The following is a 21766-nucleotide window of genomic DNA, read 5'->3' as shown; positions in this document are numbered from 1 at the left end:
GCAAAAGTAAAATATGTGATTAGAAAAAACACAATAAGATCAAGACCCCTGGTTGGTTCAGTCAGTTAAGTGTCCAACTCTTGATTTCAGTTCAGGTCATGATCCCAGGGTTGTGGGATCGAGCCCCGTGTCAGGCTCCATACTGACCTGGAGCCTGCTTAAGATTCTCATTCTCTCTCTCCCTCTCCCTCTCTCTCCCTTCCTCCCCCCTTTGCTCTCTCCCCGCTCTTGCTGTTTCCAAACAAAAAAACAAAATCTGCAAATAACAAGAAAGAGTGTTCTTATTCTCCTTGAAGAATAAAGTATCTGTAAAAATAGATTGCTCAGCAAATCTCTTATAATCTTTAGTAGTAGATATTCCCTAGAGAATTCTGTAGCTGGTTTCTTCCAGAGTCAGTCAGTGTCCTTGGTTTTCTGGGATTTTTACAAGTGGCCCTAGATGATCCTGTTACACATTGTGCTCATTTAAATTGCCTGTAGTTTCTTGAACTGTTTCAAATAGGCCATTGGTTAGGATGGGGATGGAAGTATCTAATACATGTACACTCCAGAAAATTTAGAAGGGGGCACCTGGGTGGCTCAGTTGGTTAAGCATCACACTTCAGCTCAGGTCATGATCTTGAGGTTCATGAGTTCAAGCCCCATGTTGGGCCATCAGGCTCTGTGATGACAGCTCGGAGCCTGGAGCCTGCTTCAGATTCTGTGTTTCCCTCTCTCTGTCCCTCCCCTGCTCGTGCTCTATCTCAAAAATAAATAGACATTAAAAACAATTTAAAAAGGAAAGAAAAGCAACTGCACTTAAAAAAAATATTAGAAGAAAACCACTTGTAATCTAAATGGTAATGTTTAGAGGTAGCTTTTTTTTTTTTTTTTTTTTTTGGAAAGAGAGAGAACACAAGTGTAGGGGAGGGGCAGAAACAGAGAGGGAGGCATAGAGTCCGAAACAGACTCCAGGCTCTGAGCTTTCTGCCCAGAGCCCAGTGCATAGCTGGAACCCACGAGTTGCAAGATGATGAACTAAGCCGAAGTCAGACACCTGACTGAGCCACCCAGGTGCCCTGAGATCGCATTTTCTCCTAACACTTTGATTAATTTATTTCTAATCTTTATTCTGGGCCCTAAAAAAGAGAGATACAGCATTTATAATTTTGTATTTTTGTTTATTTAACATTATTGTAGGGCTGCTGGGTAGCTCAGTCGTAAGTGTCCAACTCTTGATTTTGGCTCCGGTCACTATCTCTCGTTTCATGAGATCAAATCCTACATTGGGCTCTGCGCTGACAGTCTGGAGCCTACTTGGGATTCTTTCTTTCTCCCCTTCTACCCCTTTCCTGCTTGCATGTGCACACATGCATATGCTCTCTCTCCCCCTTAAAATAAGTAAAAATTTTAAAAACACGTTTTTAAAAATGTTGTAAGCCTACTTTTCATGCTTAAATAAATAAACTAAGGTGGAATTTTTAGTGACTGTGTAACAGTTAATCAAAGAGATACAGATGAGTGCTTTATAATTTTTGCTCATAAATGATGATACCCTGTTCAAATTTATGAATAAGAGTCTTTCCTATTTTTGGATTATGTCCCTGGATAAATTTGTAGAAGTAGAATCTTATGTCAAAGGGTAAGAACATTTTAAAAATTTTCTATACAAACATATGTGGGTATTTGTTTGCTAAACATGTGCTTATTTACATTCTTAGCAACAGTGATTGAGAACACCCATCTTATTACATCCTACAAGAATTATCTGGGGTGGGGAGTGGAAGACTTAGTACAGCAGACTATTTAAAGCACAATGAATAAGTTCTGTAACTGTCTCTAGTCACTTTATGTTAAAAATTTGGTAAGTGCACATCTATTACCTTCAGTGGTCCTAAATTTCAAAGGAAGAGAATAATATTAACATACGTTAAACATTTATTGGGAAATAAGTATATAATGTAATAAATAAAAATTATTTATACTCTGCTTCACTGGAGACTTTTTAGGGTCATTATTTACCTTGCAGTTTCAAATACCAGAACCAAGAAGTATCAAAAGACCAAGTGAGCAAGAGAAATGGTCGGGAATAAAAGAAAAAGAAGTCCACCAACTGTGTTCTGATAATTGCTTTTACTTACTGGTCCCTCTGTGTATCCCTAAGCTGTTAGGGTTAAATGAATCTTGACAATAACAACTATATTTCAAATATAGGAGGAGGTTTTATTTTAGGTACTCTAATAATTTGTTACTTTACTTTGTCAGGATTTAATTGATTTGAAATAGGAGAGCTGCTGTAGGCAGAGTCAGATTGAATTAATATTTATCCAGGAGCTACTATGTGTGAGACATTTTCCATCTTTATAGCAGTTGTATTGGCAGGTGTTGTTTTGATCAGTGGTTCTAACACTTTAGCATGCATCAGAATCACCAGAAAGATTTAATGAAAACATCAACTGTTGGGGCACCTGAGTGGCTCAGTCTGTTGAGTGTCCGACTTTGGCTCAGGTCATGATCCCACTGTTCATGGGTTCAGGCCCCATGTTGGGCTCTGTGTTGATGGCTTGGAGCCTGGAGCCTGCTTTGGATTCTGTGTCTACCTCTAGCTCTGCCCCTCCCCGACGCGCGTGCGTGCGTGCTCTCTCTCTCTCTCAAAAATGAATAAACATTTAAAAAGTGAAAAACACACAAACAAACAAAATCAACTCTTGGTCCCAACTCCAGAATTCCTTGTTCAGTAGGTATGGGATGGGGCCCAGCTATTTGTAATTCTCACAAGTTCTCAGGTGATAATGATGCTGTTTTACAAGGTTCTTAGAAGCGGGGTGCCTGGGTGGCTCAGTTGGTTGAATGTCCGACTTCGGCTCAGGTCATGATCTTGGGGTTTGTGAGCTCGAGCCCCGCATCAGGCTGTGTGCTAACAGCTTGGAGCCTGGAGCTGCTTTGGATTCTGTGTCTTCCTCTCTCTTTGCCCCTCACCTGCTTGCAGTCGCTCTCTCTCTCTTAAAAATAAATAAACATTAAAAAAAGTTTTTTAGGGGCGCCTGGGTGGCGCAGTCGGTTAAGCGTCCGACTTCAGCCAGGTCACGATCTCACGGTCTGTGAGTTCGAGCCCCGCGTCAGGCTCTGGGCTGATGGCTCGGAGCCTGGAGCCTGTTTCCAATTCTGTGTGTCTCCCTCTCTCTCTGCCCCTTCCCCGTTCATGCTCTGTCTCTCTCTGTCCCAAAAATAAATAAAAAACGTTGGAAAAAAAAAATAAAAAAAAAAAAAGAATTTTATTTAAAAAAAAAAGTTTTTTAAAAAGCCAAAGTTCTTATAAGAAACTTATGAACCTTTTGTTTTAGGAAAGAGAAAAATTACGTGAAGAAAAACGAAAATATATGGAATACTTAAAACAGTGGAGTAAACCTAGAGAAGATATGGAATGTGACGATCTTAAGGTATAAGTATGTTATGTGATGTTTCACACCCATGCTCTGTGTGCCCTATGTGGCTTTGCTGATGAAATTTTTCTTTCATAGTGGCTTCTTCATATTTAAGAGGAATAGCCAATTAAACAAATGCTATATTTAGAGTTCCAAAACAGCATTATAAGTATTTTGTAACAAACTTTGATAATGCTTCTTATTCCGCAGACTTAATGGGTCATTTGTGTGATCGTTGATAATCCAGTATTATCATTCATCTCAGTTTATAAAGAACCATTTCTAAGTTCAGTAGACAGTGGATTAATTCTATTCTATATCCTAAGGAAATCCTGCATTGAAGATAATATTGGCACAGCTAATGCCTTGATCTCAGAATCTTAGGTTAAAAGTCCCTCTTAACTAGAAAATGTAGTGAGAAATATACTTTAGCCCAAAGTTGTTCTTAGTTCAATAGAGAAAAAAGTCCCTAGTGACTGTGATTTAATAAAGCTGGAATAAGGCCAAGACGCACATCATTTAAAAAGTTCCAGGGCGCCTGGGTGTCTCGGTCATGATCTCACAGTTTCGTGGGTTTGAGCCCCACATCAGGCTCTGTGCTGACAACGTGAAGCCTACTTGGGATTCTCTCTCTCTGCCCCTTCCCCACTGACACTGTCTGTGTCTCTCTCAAAAATAAACTTGTAAAACAATTTTTAAGAAGTTCCAAAGGTGATTGTAATAAACATCTAGGGTTGAGAACCACGAGTCTACATGAAATAAATCTTACTAGGTAAAGAGTATGTATCTATCTATTATAATTTTCTGTAATTGGCTCAAATAGTTATATAAATTATTTGATCTTTCAGGAACTTCCAGAACCAACTCCAGTGAAGACTAGACTACCTCCTGAAATCTTTGGTGATGCTCTGATGGTTCTGGAGTTTCTTAATGCTTTTGGGGAACTTTTTGATCTTCAAGATGAGTTTCCTGAGGGAGTTACCCTAGGCAAGTGCAATTGCTGTGTTACAGTTCACCCTAAAATTAGTGGCTTAAAGTAATAAATTATTATCTCTCAAAATTCTGTGGTCACTGGACTTAGCTGTCCAACCCTTTCTTGGAGTCTCTCATGTGGTTACAGAGAGTGACTGGGACTGGAGTCCTCTGAAGGCTTACCTGGCTGGATGGTCAAGATAGCTTCTGCACACACATGCCTGGTACTCAGTGCTCCTCCACGTGGCATCCCACTCCGTCAGAGTAGCCTACACTTGTTATGTGGCAGCTAAGGACTCCAAGAAGAAGAGAACAGAAACTGCCAGCCTTCTTAAAGGCTAGGCCTGGAACTGGCAAGCCTTGTTTCTGTCATAGTCCATTGGTCAGGCCTGCTGGGATTCAAGGGAGTGGAGGAATAGACTCCTTGAGGGTATCATGGTTTATGTTAAGTGTAGGGACGGATGTTAAGTGTAGGGAAGGAAGGAATTGACATCAGCCATATTTTAAGATAAGTTATGCCTGCCTTTGATTTGTGATTCTGTATTGACTCTGTACTTCTACTTTGTGTAAACATTATAAGAACTGCATTGATTGAGGAGGGCTTTGAATCCCATTTTGGCCTTTGAATTGTCAAATACCAAAATAGTTTTCTCAAAATAGAGACCCTCAAAGACAGAATTATAATGCCACTCTTATTTTAAGAAGAGTATATTTTTCAGGAGGGCTTTTACATTCCCTCAATTTCTCTTTATGAGCTGGGTGAGGCATGCATCATGTGCCTCAGAGATCAAGGTCTAAACAATACTGGTTTAGGTAAGATAAATTAGATAAACACTTGTGACTTGGATACAACATTAGAATCATAAAAAAATTTAGATTTTAAAATTTTAAATAAATGATTACATCTAATACTAATGATTACCTCTCCTATGTACTGTTTGGTAAACGGTAATGTCCCACATAGCTCCTGAGAGCAGCAGGGCAACAGTAATAAATCTTTGCGTTGTTACTCAAATTAGAATAAAATTATAATTTTTAATCTGTGCCTTAATTTGCACCTGAAGTTTAAACTTAAGGTGAAATATTGTATTGATTTGCTGAGGCTGACTTGACTTTCTTGAATATACTGATTTTTGGCTTAATGGTTTTATTTTATTGTAATCATTATAAATTGTTTTTAGACTTTGCCTTGGATAATACTCTACTTTGATAAATGGACACTTAAAAAAATAATTGCACAGGCTGTTGTCGATTAAAATGTTTATTGTTCCAATGGAGTTGTTTTTTCAGTGCATGAACAGAACTTTAAATTCATTTTAAACATTTTATTCACAGAAGTATTAGAGGAAGCTCTTGTAGGAAATGACAGTGAAGGCCCACTATGTGAATTGCTTTTTTTCTTCCTGACTGCCATCTTCCAGGCGATAGCTGAAGAAGAAGAGGAAGTAGCCAAAGAGCAAATAACAGATGCAGACACCAAAGGTCAGAATTCAGTATTCTTGTTGATTGATAGTAGCTCTGTAGCTTTGAAACTGATTTTTAAAGGTTATTTTAAGATTAACCTCGCTTTTACAGTTCTAAAATATAGCTGTCCAAGTTACCCAATTCCTGAGTCATATACTAACAATACATTATCAGTTGTTTTATAAAAACTTTGTTTTAATGTATCCTGTTTCTGGGGCGCCTGGGTGGCTCAGTCAGCTAATGTATCCTGTTTCTGATGACCTTAAAATATCTACCTCTGCCCCCAGTCGGTCTTGCTTTTTATTCTTTTAGATTTCTCCTATGATTTAGGAACATTACGGATTTCATTGACCAGTATCTGTAATTGCAAGAGATTCTGCTAAATGGAACTGATTTCTTTGCCTCCACCTAAGGAAATACTTTAATTATTGTTATCAGTACTTTAAGTTGAAAATACTGTTGCTGATTTCATTTGAGACGTGAAAGTTTTTAGATGAGAGTTAAGTAAAATTTAGTTTTTATTTCACCAACAGTTTGAACTAGAAATTTTGCTGTTTAAATGCTATGCACTTAAATATCTAGGGTCAGCATGTGGTACATATTAACGTAGGAATAATTCTTAGAGAAACCCTTTTTTATTTTTAAAATGGATTATGTTCACTATTTTGTTTAGGACTTCATCAGAGGAATTGTTAAGCATTTGTATGATTTGGCTTCCTGAATTACACTCTTCATGAACTTTGCCATATCACATAAGACATTGTTTAAAATATCTATAAACTATTTTAGGGTATTGCATAAAAATTCACAATAAGATAATTTTGGGGAGACATTTTGATAGCAGTCTTGATACAAAAAGATGGGACATTCTTCCATTCAGATAGTATTGTTGACCTTAGATAATTTGAGCTCATTTTTTAATGCCTGATTCATGAAGCAACAGGATCATCAATATGCATCCAGTGTTAGTTTTGTTTTTCTTTTACAGCCTAAGTTCAAGCAAAATATTTTCTCTAACTTGAGTGCTAATCACCATGTGTCGCTTATCAAGGTCATTTTAACAATGCTGTCCCCTTTATCATCTCAGATGACTTAGTCCATAAAATGAGACTCTACTAAGGGGAAGATAGAAGGGCAAACAATTCATAAAAATCTAAAGATTTTTCTAACATAACCAGTACCAGCACTAAAGATGGATTATCTAAGACAGAAAATGTAGCAAATACTCATTCTTTTAGCCACTAGATTGTCTTAAGGACCAATAATATCACAGGGCTATTGACCAAGTTCTGACCTTAATACAAGGTATAAGTCTGTATTTAATGCAGGATTTGAAACAGGTGAATTTTGTAGTTTTGTACTGATGGGAAAAAGTGGGGTGACAAGGAAATTATGTTGGAAAATCAGCTAGTGTAAAGAAAAAAATGTATATAGATATTGGTGTTTGTATTGCCATTGTATTTTCTTTCCATGATTTGTTTGATCTGTGATTTTTATAACTCTAGTCCTGTACAGGATTGCAGATAAATACTAATACAAATTAATAATTTGTATTAAATAATACAAGAATAAGTATTAAAATAATACTTATTATACCCCAGAATAAGTATTGGCCATTAAATAAAGGTTTTAATGCACCTTTTGAAGATATTTATTTAAATGTTAGGGAGCGGAAAAAACATGCTTTGGAATTTTAACACCCTTGTCTACTTCCTGTTGTATTGGCTACATTTTATATAATTATTACAGTTTCAGTAAGTACCCTAGGCTGTTCTCCCAGGTATTTTCCACATGTCCTCCTATCTCTGTAACAAAAAAGCTTTCCCACAGTTCTCCTGAAAACAAGTGACATAAGATACTGTATATGCATTATTTCATTTCTCATACCCCCTTGTGGTATAGATAGGTAGGTATAATAGGCAGATCATTATTAATTATTTTCTGCCTTTACTTATAAAGAAATTTAGTCTTAAGGAGTTTAATTAACTTGCCCAAAGACACATGGCTAATAAGAAAGTGATGGGATAGAGATTCAGGAAGTCTGCTCTGAAGCCTCAAAATGCCTATACTATATTGCTTCATGATATGGCAGAGATGTTGAAAATTTGAATATTTGTTTCCCTAGCATTGCCTATAAAATTATCTGTCTTCAAAAAGATTTAAATCCTTTGGCCTTTAGACTCCCTGTTTTTATGTCAAATCTTGGAAATTTGGGCAATTTTTAAAATCTTACATTAAAATTTTCAATTCCTCTCTTTAGTCTTACATCATGAACTTGGAAGCCCTTCAAAGTATGGGAACAAGAGCATCCTCCTTACATAGCATAGTTTTGTGTATTTGCTAAGATATCATTGTTTAGTGTTGGAATTGTAGATTCTAGATTACTCTGATGATAAATGTAACTTTAAGATAATCATAACAGACACAGTTCAGCTGTACAGTTGAGCCTTGAAGAACACAGGGGTTAGGAATGACAGCTCTCCCCACCCCTAGCTGAAAAATGCACATATAACTTTTGGCTGCCCCCCAAACTTAACTACTAATAGCCTACTGTTGACTGGCAGCCTTACTGATAATAGAAACAGTTCATCAATACATGTTTTGTATATTATATGTATTAAATGCTGTGTTCTTATAATAAAGTAAGGTGGAAAAAAGAAAATGTTATAGAGAAAATACATTTATAGTACTGTTCTATAAAAAATCCACTTATAAGTGGCCCCACAGAATTCAAACACATGTTGTTCAAGGGTCAACTGTATTCTCTTGGCATGATATACCCAACTGACTGTCTCTAAGCAAATCCTAGAGTAATAATACAGTTTCTTGAGAGTGTCATTTGGCAAATAATTGAGTTAAAGAATACATTTTACTTTTTTTTAAGTAGGCTCCATGCCCAACATGGGGCTTGAACTCACAACCCTGAGATTAAGAGTCACGTGCTTTACCAACTGAGCCAGCCAGGCACCCCTACATATTTTAACATGTTACGTGAACACAATTAAAAGTAAACTGTTGGGGCGCCTGGGTGGCTCAGTCCGTTAAGCGTCTGACTTCAGCTCAGGTCATGATCTCCCAGGTCTGATGGTCTCACAGTTCATGAGTTCCAGCCCTGCTTCGGGCTCTGTGCTGACAGCTCAGAGCCTGGAGCCTGCTTCAGGTTCTGTGTCTCCCTGTCTCTCTGCCCTTCCCCTGCTCGCGCTCTGTGTGTGTGTGTGTGTGTGTGTGTGTGTGTGTGTGTGTGTGTCTCCCCCCTTCTCTCTTTCTCAAAAATAAAAAAATAAACACTAAAAATAATAAAATAAAAATAATAAAAATTTTTTAATCAAAAAAAGGTAATCTGTCATGTTTTTGGTTGTTCATTTCCTAAGGCCTTTATAACTTTGTCCTAGGATATTAAAACTGACTACAGATAAAATAGGTTGAACATGGTAATTGCTGCAAAGGAAGAGGATCAGTTCACTTTTACTGGGACTGTTATTAATTTTAGAGTGCCTATTAATTTTGTTTGACTTTACATGTAAAATGAAAATTGAGGAAGTTTTAGCTCTTGTATTTCTCTGGTAAGGAAGATTATAATGTCTCATTTGGACTGGATTCTTGGCCTGGTAGGAATAACTTCTGCATATTTGCAATGTTTAGTCAAGTAACTTCTCCTGTGTGGCATTGTCTATGCTTTAATGCCATGAAATTGTCAATGATTGTAATCAAACATGATCCCAGAGTTGCCTTTTTCCTTTTAGTAAAGGACAGCAATTCTGTTCTCTGAGGTTCATTTTGTCAGCTTGTGAATTTTTGGAAGGAAAACATAGTAGAAAGACAAGGAGCCACAGACAGTTTAGCCCAGTGATTTTTAACTCTAACCCATGGAATACTATGAGTTGTACAGGGATTCCTTGGTGCCACTGCAGGAGAGTTGGAAAAGATGAATGGGCAGGATTATCATCTCCATACCCACTTAACAAAGGAACTTTTATCTCTTTTCTATTGGATTCCCCAAGAAATATTTGAAGAATTTAAAAACCATTGGTCTAGATTCACTCCTTTAGGAAAAATGAAGGCAATTAAGTGACTTGTGTAAAGGTTCTGTAACTAGGAACTAGGGGACTGGCAGAGCCAAGACTAGAATATATAATGATCTGACTCAGTCTGAAGCTGTGCCCACTGTACTATGATATAACAAGAGGTTTTTGTAAGCTTAGAGTTTTTTCATAGTTGACACTTTAAATTTTTTTATCAACAATGTATTATAATTAGGAATAATTGCATATGCTAATACTTTAAATACATTTGTACTAGTAGATTTACTGTAGTCCTATTTGTAAGCTAGGGATGGTTTTCAAAGTTAAAGCAATTTACTTAGAAAATTCAGGGAAATCTCCCTGTGGTTTCTTAGATTGCAGAGTTTTCAAAATATAGGAAATTTAATGAAGAGGATAAATCAATGGTTAAGTGACAGTAGTGCTATCTTTAACTTGTTTTCGTTCTTTTTCTGTGCTGGTTTTTGATGATCACAAACCATACTTTTGTTATGATTCAATCCTAAAATATCTATTAAAGATTGGGGATCTTCAAGTAGATTCTGATTTTCAAAGTAGACTTTTCTAAAGTTGTATTGAGGAGATTTGTTTTTAATTCTAAAGTGCATTTTACCATGTTTTTTGGAATGTGTATGTGCACCTTGTTGGTAACTTGGAAATTGTCTTCTCTGTGTTAACTAAGGAAGATATTAGTGTGCAGTACATGTCTTAGGATTTATAGTCTGAGGTGGACATGAGGCGGGGTGTGAATGATGCTTGTTTTACCTAGTGTTGGCTCTTTTGAGGTTCCCGAATGTTAAGCTGTTTGCTGTTTCTTTCATCATTTTAAAAGGGCATTATTCCCAAATATTCCAGCTTTGATCTGCACTAGAATAAAGTATTTATTTCCTTAAAGATTTAACAGAGGCTTTGGATGAAGATGCAGACCCCACAAAATCTGCACTGTCTGCAGTTGCATCTTTGGCAGCTGCATGGCCGCAGTTGCACCAGGGTATGTGTGGGTTTTATTTATTTTTAATTGGATTTTTATTGATAATTTTATTAAGGTGCATTTTACATTGCTAAGGATTCCTTGCTTATATTCTAAATGACTGTTTCATTTTTTAACAACTATAGGCTGCAGTTTGAAAAGCTTGGATCTTGATAGCTGCACTCTGTCTGAAATCCTCAGACTCCACATCTTAGCTTCAGGTGCTGATGTAACGTCAGCAAATGCAAAGTACAGATACCAGAAACGAGGAGGATTTGATGCTACAGATGATGCCTGTATGGAACTTCGTTTGAGCAATCCCAGTCTAGTGAAGAAACTGTCAAGCACTTCAGTATATGATTTGACACCAGGTAAACTTTGCAAGTTAGAGTTTGTATAACCTGCCTCCTTCCTACCCTCTTTTATCTCTTTAGGCCAGAAAACTAGGTGCTGATGAGAAATTTTAGATGATACCAGTTTTAAAAGAAAGAGCAGTCTTAAAAAAATTGTTGGACTACAAATAGTGACCCAGATGGAAACTACTGTTGTTTTCCTACTAGCTTTAACTATTTCTGATTTTCTTTTCTTTTTTATTTGGATTTTCCTGGTGGCTAATCTACTACATCTACTAAATTTAGAAGGATAAGTGACAATTAGCTGGCTTTCACTTTTATTTATCAGTATATCAGAAATTTTAAGCCGGAGCAGCTAAATTGTAACATTTGCTTGAATAGTGTTTGAGGTATGAGAAATGGTGTATGAAGGTGAAGTTTCTTTTCACTTCCTTTTTTAAATAAAAAATTACAGTGTACAAACATACCGACTTTAATATGATTATTTATCATAAGAGACTCATAAAAACTGAGAACAAACTGGGGCGCCTGGGTGGCGCAGTCGGTTAAGCGTCCAACTTCAGCCAGGTCACGATCTCACGGTCTGTGAGTTCGAGCCCCGCGTCAGGCTCTGGGCTGACGGCTCGGAGCCTGGAGCCTGTTTCCGATTCTGTGTCTCCCTCTCTCTCTGCCCCTCCCCCGTTCATGCTATGTCTCTCTCTGTCCCCAAAAAAAAAAAAAAAAACAAACAGAGAACAGACTGAGGGTTGATGGGGGGTGGGAGGGAAGAGAGGGTAGGTGATGGGTATTGAAGAGGGCATCTTTTGGGATGAGCACTGGGTGTTGTATGGAAACCAACTTGACAATAAATTTCACACACAAAAAAATAATAATATGCTTATTTCAGAGAACATCTAATAAAAGTAGAGTGCATTCATTCCTAACATTCATATAGTTTTTATAATTTATGGTGGGGTTTTTTTTGTGCAGTATTTTCAGAGTAGCAATTCGCCTGTTGCCATTTTTTAAAAATCCATGTGGTTATAATTTAGACTTTATTTGAACTTCATAAATGAGCCCAAAAATTAAAACTTGAAAAAAATTGTCATTAGAAAATTTTTCATGTGTATTTAACTGGTATATAAAGTAGTTACTAGTATTTGAAATGCCTTGCATATTACATAACTATTATTAACTATTAATTTGGACTCAGTTGCTTTTTCTGAAGACATGCCATTGGCATGTTTGATCTTGAGATTTTTTTCCTATTTTTTTAAGCATTTTCAAATTGAGCCACAAATTAAGATTTTTCAAACAATTCCGTTTTGTCATTGATGATACAGAATTTATTTACCAATTTTTGACAGGAGAAAAAATGAAGATACTTCATGCTCTCTGTGGGAAACTACTGACCCTAGTTTCTACTAGGGATTTCATTGAAGATTATGTTGATATATTACGACAGGCAAAGCAGGAGTTCCGGGAATTAAAAGCAGAACAACATCGGAAAGAGAGGGAAGAAGCAGCTGCTAGGTGAGAGATGATTATAGTCAGTTGTGCCAATGAAGGCTGCTTATTCCTTTACATCTAAAACCGTACTTGACAATGGGCTGTAATATGACCTTGGCTCACACTGGTGTTTGATGGCTTACCTAAGAGGTTATGAATGAATACTACCTTACGGTTTTGTGATAACATTTGGATCACTTTCCATAATTTTATGGTTGAAGACAAGATGCTAAAAGTTGAAATTATCTTCCATCAAATAGACTGTAGTATTTTATTTTAACTTTCAGAATTCGCAAAAGGAAGGAGGAAAAACTGAAGGAACAAGAACAAAAAATGAAAGAGAAACAAGAGAAACTGAAGGAAGATGAGCAAAGAAATTCAGCCGTAGATATATCTGTTGGGTATGGTTTGAATTACACTGCTTATTCTTACATAAGAACAAAAATCAGCACTTTAAAATGCTTTCAAAAGTTTTAAAAACTAGCTTTCTAGTTTCTTATTCATAGGTACATAACAATTGTGCCAATGGGCCTGTAGCCTCTTTTTAACCAGTAATGTATTAATAGTGGTATCTCCCATCTCCGTCACCATCACCGTTGTGCATTATGTTTCACAAAGCTCCTCTGAGTTTATTGAGGAGTGGGGATGAACTTGGAGATTTTAATAGATGGTATAGGGAGAAGATGAAAGCCCCTTAAGTAATTTAGTGACTTAGGTACTCTTTTTCATTTGAAAATATTTGGGGTGATAATTGGCTATGAAGACAAGTGGGAATTTTTTCATATTGTACATGGCAAACTGTATTCAAATTTACCAGAATTTTTTTTATAAAATTTGCAAAGGAAGGCTCCAAAAATCTCAGTATTCCGAAATTAATGTATTGACTTTTAGTTATACTTTCATATAGAAATACCTGTAAGTCACAAACTTGCAACAGCTGTATTTTATATGGCCATCAACAATACTTTAAGAAATAGAATTTAGCTTAGCTTAGGAAAGTTAATCTGATACCTAAATAACAAGCAATCAAAGAAAAAAATACTTCGATTTCATCAAAGTTAAAAACTTTCATGCTTCAAAGAGCACTGTCAAGAAAGTAGAAAGAGGTGTCTGGGTGGCTCAGTTGGTTGCACGTCCGACTCTTGACTTCAGCTTCTATCATGATCCCAGGATTGTGGGATCGAGTCCTGTGTCAGGCTCTGCACTGGGTGTGGAGCCTGCTTGGGATTTGCTCTCTCTGCCTCTCTCCCCTGCTTGCACCCATGTGCACTCTCTCTCTCTCTAAGGGGGGAAAAAAAAGTAAAAAGACAGCTCAGTAGATGGGAAAAAATATTTGCAAATCATATCTCTAATAATGGTATAATATCCAGGGATGCCTAGATGGCTCAGTTAAGCATCCAACTTCAGCTCAGGTCATGATCTCATGGTTTGTGGGTTTGAGCCCCACGTCTGGCTGTGTGCTGACAGCTCACAGCCTGGAACCTGCTTCGGATTCTATGTGTGTGTGTGTGTGTGTGTGTGTGTGTGTGTGTGTGTCTCTCTCTCTGCCCCTCCTCTGCTTGCACTCTGTCTCTCTCTCTCTCTCTGTCTCTCTGTTTCAAAAGTAAACAAACATTAAAAGTAATAATAATAATAATAATAATAATAATAATGGCATAATATCCAGAATATGTAAAGAACTCATACAACTCAACAATAAAAGAACAACCGGTTTAAAAAATGGGAAAAGGATTTTAATAGGCATTTCTCCAAAGAAGATATACAAGAAGCACAGAAGATATTCAACATCTTTAGTCATTAGGGAAACACACATCGAATTCACAATGAGATATTACCTCATACTCACTAGGATGGCTGTAATCCAATGAAGGGACAATAAGAAGTGTTGGTGAGACTGTGGAGAAATCGGAACTCTCATGCATTGCAGGTGGAGATGTAAAATGGTGCGGCTGCTCTGGATAAATTTGGCAGTCCCTCAAACAGTTAAAACATTTGTTGCCATCATGAAAAGATGTTCAACGTCGCTCCTCATCAGGGAAATACAAATCAAAACCACACTCAGATACCACCTCACGCCAGTCAGAGTGGCCAAAATGAAGAAATCAGGAGACTATAGATGCTGGAGAGGATGTGGAGAGACGGGAACCCTCTTGCACTGTTGGTGGGAATGCAAATTGGTGCAGCCGCTCTGGAAAGCAGTGTGGAGGTTCCTCAGAAAATTAAAAATAGACCTACCCTATGACCCAGCAATAGCACTGCTAGGAATTTATCCAAGGGATACAGGAGTACTGATGCATAGGGGCACTTGTACCCCAATGTTTATAGCAGCACTCTCAACAATAGCCAAATTATGGAAAGAGCCTAAATGTCCATCAACTGATGAATGGATAAAGAAATTGTGGTTTATATACACAATGGAATACTACGTGGCAATGAGAAAGAATGAAATATGGCCTTTTGTAGCAACGTGGATGGAACTGGAGAGTGTGATGCTAAGTGAAATAAGCCATACAGAGAAAGACAGATACCATATGGTTTCACTCTTATGTGGATCCTGAGAAACGTAACAGAAACCCATGGGGGAGGGGAAGGGAAAAAAAAAAAAAAAGGTTAGAGTGGGAGAGAGCCAAAGCATAAGAGACTGTTAAAAACTGAGAACAAACTGAGGGTTGATGGGGGGTGGGAGGGAGGGCAGGGTGGGTGATGGGTATTGAGGAGGGCACCTTTTGGGATGAGCACTGGGTGTTGTATGGAAACCAATTTGACAGTAAATTTCATATATTAAAAAATAAATAAATTAATTAATTAATTAAAAAAAAAAAAAAAAAAAACATTTGTTGCCATATGACCCAGCGATTCCACTCCTAGGTATATACTCAGAGAATTAAGAGCATACGTTCACCCAGAAATCGATATACAAAAGTTCATAGCATCATTATTCTTAATAGCCAAAGAAATGGAAATAACCCGAATGTCCATCAGTTGACGAATGGTTAAACAAAACGATGTATTTCTTCAGTGGTATATCCATATAGCAGAAGGTTATTCAGCAATAAAGAAGAATAGAATTCTCATACATGCTACAATGTAGATAAACTTTGAAAACGGTGCTGAGTAAAAGAAACCAGTCATAAAAGACCATGTGTTGTATGATCTCATTTATATAAGTAGTCCGGAATGGGCAAATACACAGCAAAAAGTAGATGAGTGAGTACCAGGACAGTGGGGAAGAGGAAATGGAAAGTGACTACTAATGGCTATAGGCTTTTTCTTTGGGGATGATGATACTGTTCTAGAATTAGATGGGTGTAATGATTGCACAGCCTTGTAATATACTAAAAACCACTGAATTTGTATACTTTAAAATGGTGGTTTTAGGGTATGTGAGTTATATCTCAATTTTTTTCACATTTTATAAACCCTTTCCAGTTTTATTGAGATATAAGTGACTTATAACATTGTATTAATCATTTAGGGTATACGACATAATGATTTGATATATGCATATGTTGCAAAATAATTACCAGAATACGTTGAGTTACTATTCATCACCTGAATTTTTTCTTTCTGATATCTTAATTTAAAAACAAAAGAAGAGCACCTGGGTGGCTCATTTGGTTAAGCGTCCAACTTCGGCTCAGGTCATGATCTCACGGTTGATGGGATCGAGCCCTGTATTGGGCTCACTGCTGTCAGCACAGAGCCTACTTCAGATCTTCTATCTCCTCTCTCTCTGTTCCTCCCCTGCTGGTTCTCTCTCTCTGTCCCTCTTTCTCAAAAATAAACAAACAAACTTCCAAGAAATAAAAATAAACATGTTACAGATTCCACCATTTCATATATTTTTATACTCATCTAGCCTTGCCTCATTTACATTATCCCTCTGGCTCCTAAACACATTTGAGTTTGCAAACCTTGCTTTGGATAAAGACCATAAATGGTGGAACTTATTGGGGCGCCTGGGTGGCTCAGTCGGCATCCAACTCTTGATTTTGGCTCAGGTCAGGATCTCACAGTTCAGTTCGTAAGCTCTGCATTGACAGTAGAGAGCCTGCTTGGGATTTTCTCTGCCCCTCCCCCGCTTGTGTTCAGACACACACTCTCTCTCTCTGAATAAATAAAATATGGTGGAACTTATTTCAAGGTTCATACAATTTTAAACTTAAAAAAAATTTTTTTTAATGTTTATTTATTTTTGAGAGAGAGAGCAGGAACAGGGGAGGGGCAGAGAGAGAGGGAGACACAGAATCCGAAGCAGGCTTCAGGCTCCGAGCTGTCAGCACAGAACTGGACGCGGGGCTCAAACCCACAAACCGTGAGATCATGACCTAAGTCAAAGTCAGATGCTTAACCAACTGAGCCACCAGCTGCCCCATACAATTTTAATTTTAATTTGGATAGTATAATGAATTAAATATCCATATTGTATTTATTCAGCCTGTTAACTGTATCAGAAATTTATCTTCTCTCCTCCACTATTTGTCTACTTACCACCTACTTTCTACTCTGAGCCGACCATCACCTCCCAGCCAGCTACCTAGACTGTTAACAGTGGCCCATTGTCTCCCTTCATCTACTTTCTCTCCCAGATCCTTTTGCACATAGCAGCCAAAGTGCCTTTTAATCATTTCTGTTTTCTAAATTCTACTTTTTCCCCCATTGCTTATTGAATAATTCCCTACAAGGCCCAGTATGACCTAACTCTGCCCTTGTCTCATCTATATCTAGGACGACTTCTTTGTTTTATATTTTTCTCAAAATAATAGAGAAAAAAGCTCTTTCCTTTTCTCTTCAGCTCAATGCCATTGCACACATTTTCCCCTCTGCTAGAAATGGAGATTTCTTCTCACCTGCTGCCTTACCCCTCCCTGGTCTCCCTAGTCTCACAGTTTAAATATCACTTCTTCAAGCAAGCCTTTCTTTTTTTTTTTTTTTTTTTTTTTTTTTTAACGTTTATTTTTTGAGACAGAGAGAGACAGAGCATGAACAGGGGAGGGTCAGAGAGAGAGGGAGACACAGAATCCAAAACAGGCTCCAGGCTCTGAGCTGTCAGCACAGAGCCGACGCAGGGCTCGAACTCATGGACCGTGAGATCATGACCTGAGCCGAAGTCGGACACTTAACCGACTGAGCCACCCAGGCGCCCCTCAAGCAAGCCTTTCTTGATCCCTGAGACTAGATTTCAGTTCACCTTGAAATGTTTTCATAGCACCTTGAACTTCTCCTTTTTTAATAGTTATTACATATTTTAATTTTATAATTGTTTGTGTTATCTGTTTCCTCTGCAAGAATATCATTTTGTCCACTACTTCCTAAACATAATGGCTAGCCCTTCATAAGCAGGCAATGAATAGCTCATGAATGGAATTTTATATATTCTTTAATGAAAGTAATCTTTTTTTTTTTCCTTAAGGGAGGAAGAAAGGGAAGATTTCGATACTAGCACTGAGAGCAAAGAAATGGAGCAAAAGGAACTTGATCAAGATACCATCACTGAAGATGAAGATGACCCCAGATCACATAAAAGAGGCAGAAGGGGTAATATAGAAATTTCTTAAGGGCATGCTTGCTTGTTTTTAATTAATAAGGCACATTATAAATCAGCTATACTGAAATATGTATTAGATTACTTCCATTTATTATTCCTAGGTGTGTTTGTTTTTAAATGCCCAACTCATAGCAGTGATAAGTTCCTTAGATGGTGACCATTTTGTTAAAAAATGGTGTTAGAAGTTACATTCTGTCTTTATTCTCATGTCATTTATACTTTAGGGAAGAGAGACAATATTCATATTCTTTTAACAGATCAGTTTCACATAACTTCAACTTCTGGTTAGCGAGTTTTGTTGAGTTTGGTATTGACTACTTGATATTAGGCGAAATAGAAATTTTTATTCTATAGCCTACTCAACATTCATTGAGTACCTTTTAGATGCTAGAAATACAAAGGTCAGTAATGCTTATAATTGGTACCAAATGATTGAGAATGGAAATCTACTACCTTAAAATAATTTTATAAATGTAGATCAAAGGGAACACATTTTTTTAAAGTTGTTGATATAATTTACTTCTGAGGATCTTTAACCATCTTCATTTGACAACTACTGAAGGAGATTTGTAAGTTTATTCTGTGCCTATAATTTTGATGGTATCTTTTTTTCCTACATTATTTTCTAAAATGGCTATTATAAGTAGACAGAAAATCTCCTGTATCATGAAGGCTATATTTTCTGATTATAATGCAATTGATTTAGAAATCCAAAACAAAAAAAACCTCATTTGATTAGAGGTTTAAACACCTCATTTAAAACACACTTATAGGGGCGCCTGGGTGGCGCAGTCGGTTAAGCGTCCGACTTCAGCCAGGTCACGATCTCGCGGTCCGTGAGTTCGAGCCCCGCGTCAGGCTCTGGGCTGATGGCTCGGAGCCTGGAGCCTGTTTCCGATTCTGTGTCTCCCTCTCTCTCTGCCCCTCCCCCGTTCATGCTCTGTCTCTCTCTGTCCCGAAAATAAATAAAAAACGTTGAAAAAAAAAAAAAATTTTAAAACACACTTATAAGTAATAGGTCAAAGTAGAAACCATAAATAGAAACTAGAAAATGTTTAAAACTACTCAATACTGAAAAAAAGCTAATCAATACTGCACATTAATACTTGTTGGATACAGTCCCTCTACTTAGTCGAAAATTTATGGTTTTAATACATATTAGGAAAGAAGAAAGGCAAATTGACCTAGGCATTCATTTAAGAAGTTAGCGGTAGAAGATAGAATAATCCTTCCAGATAAAAGGAAACAATAGATACAAATAGAAATTAATAAAAAGTAAACTGTAATACAGGAGAACAGCAAAGCCAAAAATTAGTTGTTTGAAAAAGATACAAACTAGACAAACCTTTGTTGAAATTGATTTGGGGGGAAAGTCACAATAAGGTTAGGACTGAAAAGGTAAACATAACTACAGATAAGAGTAGAAATTTAAAGGTAAGGAAACAGCATATACAGTTTTATGGAAATAACTTTGAAAATGGAGGCATAAAGGGGGCACCTGTGTTGCTCAGTTGGTTAAGCGTCAGTTTGTTTTGGCTCAGGTCATGATCTCACAGTTCGTGAGTTCAAGCCCCTCATTCATGCGGAACCTGCTTGAGATTCTCTGTCTCCCTCTCTCTCTGCCCCTCCCCAACTCGTGTCATCTCTGACTCTCACAAAAATAAAATAAATAAAGCTTTAAAAAAAATGTTTAGGGGCGTCTGGGTGGCTCAGTCGGTTAAACGTCCATCTTTGACTCAGGTCATAATCTCACAGTTTGTGAGTTCGAGCCCAGCATCGGGCTCTGTGCTGACAGCTCAGAGCCTGGAGCCTGCTTTGGATTCTGTGTCTCCCTCTCTCTTTGCCCCACCCCTGTGCATGCTCTGTCTCTCTCTCCTTCAAAAAAAAAAAAATTAAAAAAAAGAAAAATGGAGGCAAAAATAAAGCAAAATCCTAGAAAAACACACATTATAAAAATGCATGAGAAAATTTAAAAGGTGACTGGTCCTAAACCTTTAGGTCTTGAATCAGTATTAAAATTCTTCCTACAAAGACAATGTCAGTCCTAGACAATTTTATAGGTGAATTTTGTAAAATTTTAAAGAAGCAGATAATTTTTTTTAATCTTTATTTGCGAGCAAGCAGGGGAGGGGCAGAGAGAGAATTGCAGGCACTCTCCTCACGCAGTCAGTGCATAGCCCAACACGGCCCAATCTCATGAACCATGAGATCATGACCTGAGCCAAAATCAAGAATCAGACACTCAACCAGCTGAGCCACCCAGGTGCCCCAAAGAAGCAGATAATTATAATCTTATATACAAACACTTTCAAGCAAAGAAATAGAAGTAACTCCCCACCCATCTAAGCAATCTGACAGTGACTGAAAGAAGAGAAGTTTAATTCTTCAATACACCATAAAAGAAAGGCCTGGCAGGTCACCAGGAATCCAGTCTCTTCCTGTCTTGTTGGTACTGCCATCCATAGGGTTTGCTGCCATTCTCATGTTCAAAAATGATTTATCCCCATGTCTCCATTCTGGCTAGTTGAAAGATGGGAAATGCAGAGAGGTACAACCCAGAGGTTACATTTAATGCTTCTGCTCCCATCTCTTTGGCCAGAAGTTTCTCATGTAGCCATGCCCCTGGAGAACCATTTCTTGCTGGAAAATGTCCTTCGTTTGAACTGCTAGGTACCCAACTAAGCATTAGGGGTTCTGTTACCTAAAATCATTTGTTTGTAAACTACAGCCCATTGGCCAAATCTGCCTTGCCCGTTTTTATATAATCCATAAGCTAAAAATGGTTTTTATATTTTTAAGTAGTTGGGGAAGGAAGAATGATATTTTGTGATATGAAAATTAAATGAAATTCAGATTTCAGTGACCATAGTTTTAATTGAACACAGTCATTCTTGTTCATTTACATATTGTCTGTGGCTGCTTTCATGCTACAATGGCACAGTTGAGCAGCTGTGCGCAGAAACCATATGGCCCACAAAACCTAAAAATATTTACTAGCTAGACCTTTATAAAACTAGTTTACTGACTCCTGCCTTAAAGAAAGAACTATGTTGCAACATAACAGATTCTGCCTCACTCTCCAGTGTGAGATTACAGTTTTTTTGTGTGACTCTTGTATTGTAAGTAAGTCCAGTTTCTTACCAGCATAGAGTATTAGTCTGTTCGTGCACCATAATAAAATATCGCAGACTGGGTGGCTTAAACAACAGAAATTAATTTTCTCACAGTTCTGGAGGCTGGAAGTCCAAGATCAAGGTACAAGCAGGGTTGGTTTCTGGTGAGGCCTCTCTCAGCTTGCTATTGCACCTTGTCATTGTGTCCTCACATGACTTGTCTTCTGTGCCCACAAGTGAAGTGAGTGAGCACTCTGGTTTCTTTCTTTTCTCCTCTTATAAGTACCCCAGTCCTGAATTAGGGTCCCGCTCTCTGGACTCATTTAACCTTAATTACCTCCTTAAAGGCCCTGTCTCCAAATATAGTTACATTGGGGTTTAGGATTTCAGCCTATGAATTTGTTGGGCATTCGG

At 37.5% G+C, this 21766-nt stretch overlaps 1 protein-coding gene across 4 annotated transcripts in view; it reads left to right on the top strand.

The window, feature by feature from the left end:
* BAZ1A (bromodomain adjacent to zinc finger domain 1A) overlaps positions 1–21766 on the top strand; it is a 96131-nt gene that overhangs the window by 53310 nt on the left and 21055 nt on the right. For 3 of the 4 annotated variants that reach the window (XM_058738799.1, XM_058738800.1, XM_058738798.1), the window contains 8 exons: positions 3324–3419; positions 4253–4391; positions 5712–5858; positions 10776–10871; positions 10997–11221; positions 12550–12715; positions 12979–13092; positions 18105–18229. In XM_058738799.1, the coding sequence (XP_058594782.1) occupies positions 3324–3419; positions 4253–4391; positions 5712–5858; positions 10776–10871; positions 10997–11221; positions 12550–12715; positions 12979–13092; positions 18105–18229 (1108 nt within the window). The remainder of the gene's footprint in view (positions 1–3323; positions 3420–4252; positions 4392–5711; positions 5859–10775; positions 10872–10996; positions 11222–12549; positions 12716–12978; positions 13093–18104; positions 18230–21766) is intronic. The other variant, XM_058738797.1, reaches the window with a different exon arrangement.

Source organism: Neofelis nebulosa, chromosome 7 (genome assembly GCF_028018385.1).
Source record: "Neofelis nebulosa isolate mNeoNeb1 chromosome 7, mNeoNeb1.pri, whole genome shotgun sequence".
Taxonomy (NCBI): Eukaryota; Metazoa; Chordata; class Mammalia; order Carnivora; family Felidae; genus Neofelis; species Neofelis nebulosa.
The sequence above is the reverse complement of the archived record's forward strand: the minus strand, read 5'-3'. Positions and strand labels throughout refer to the sequence as shown.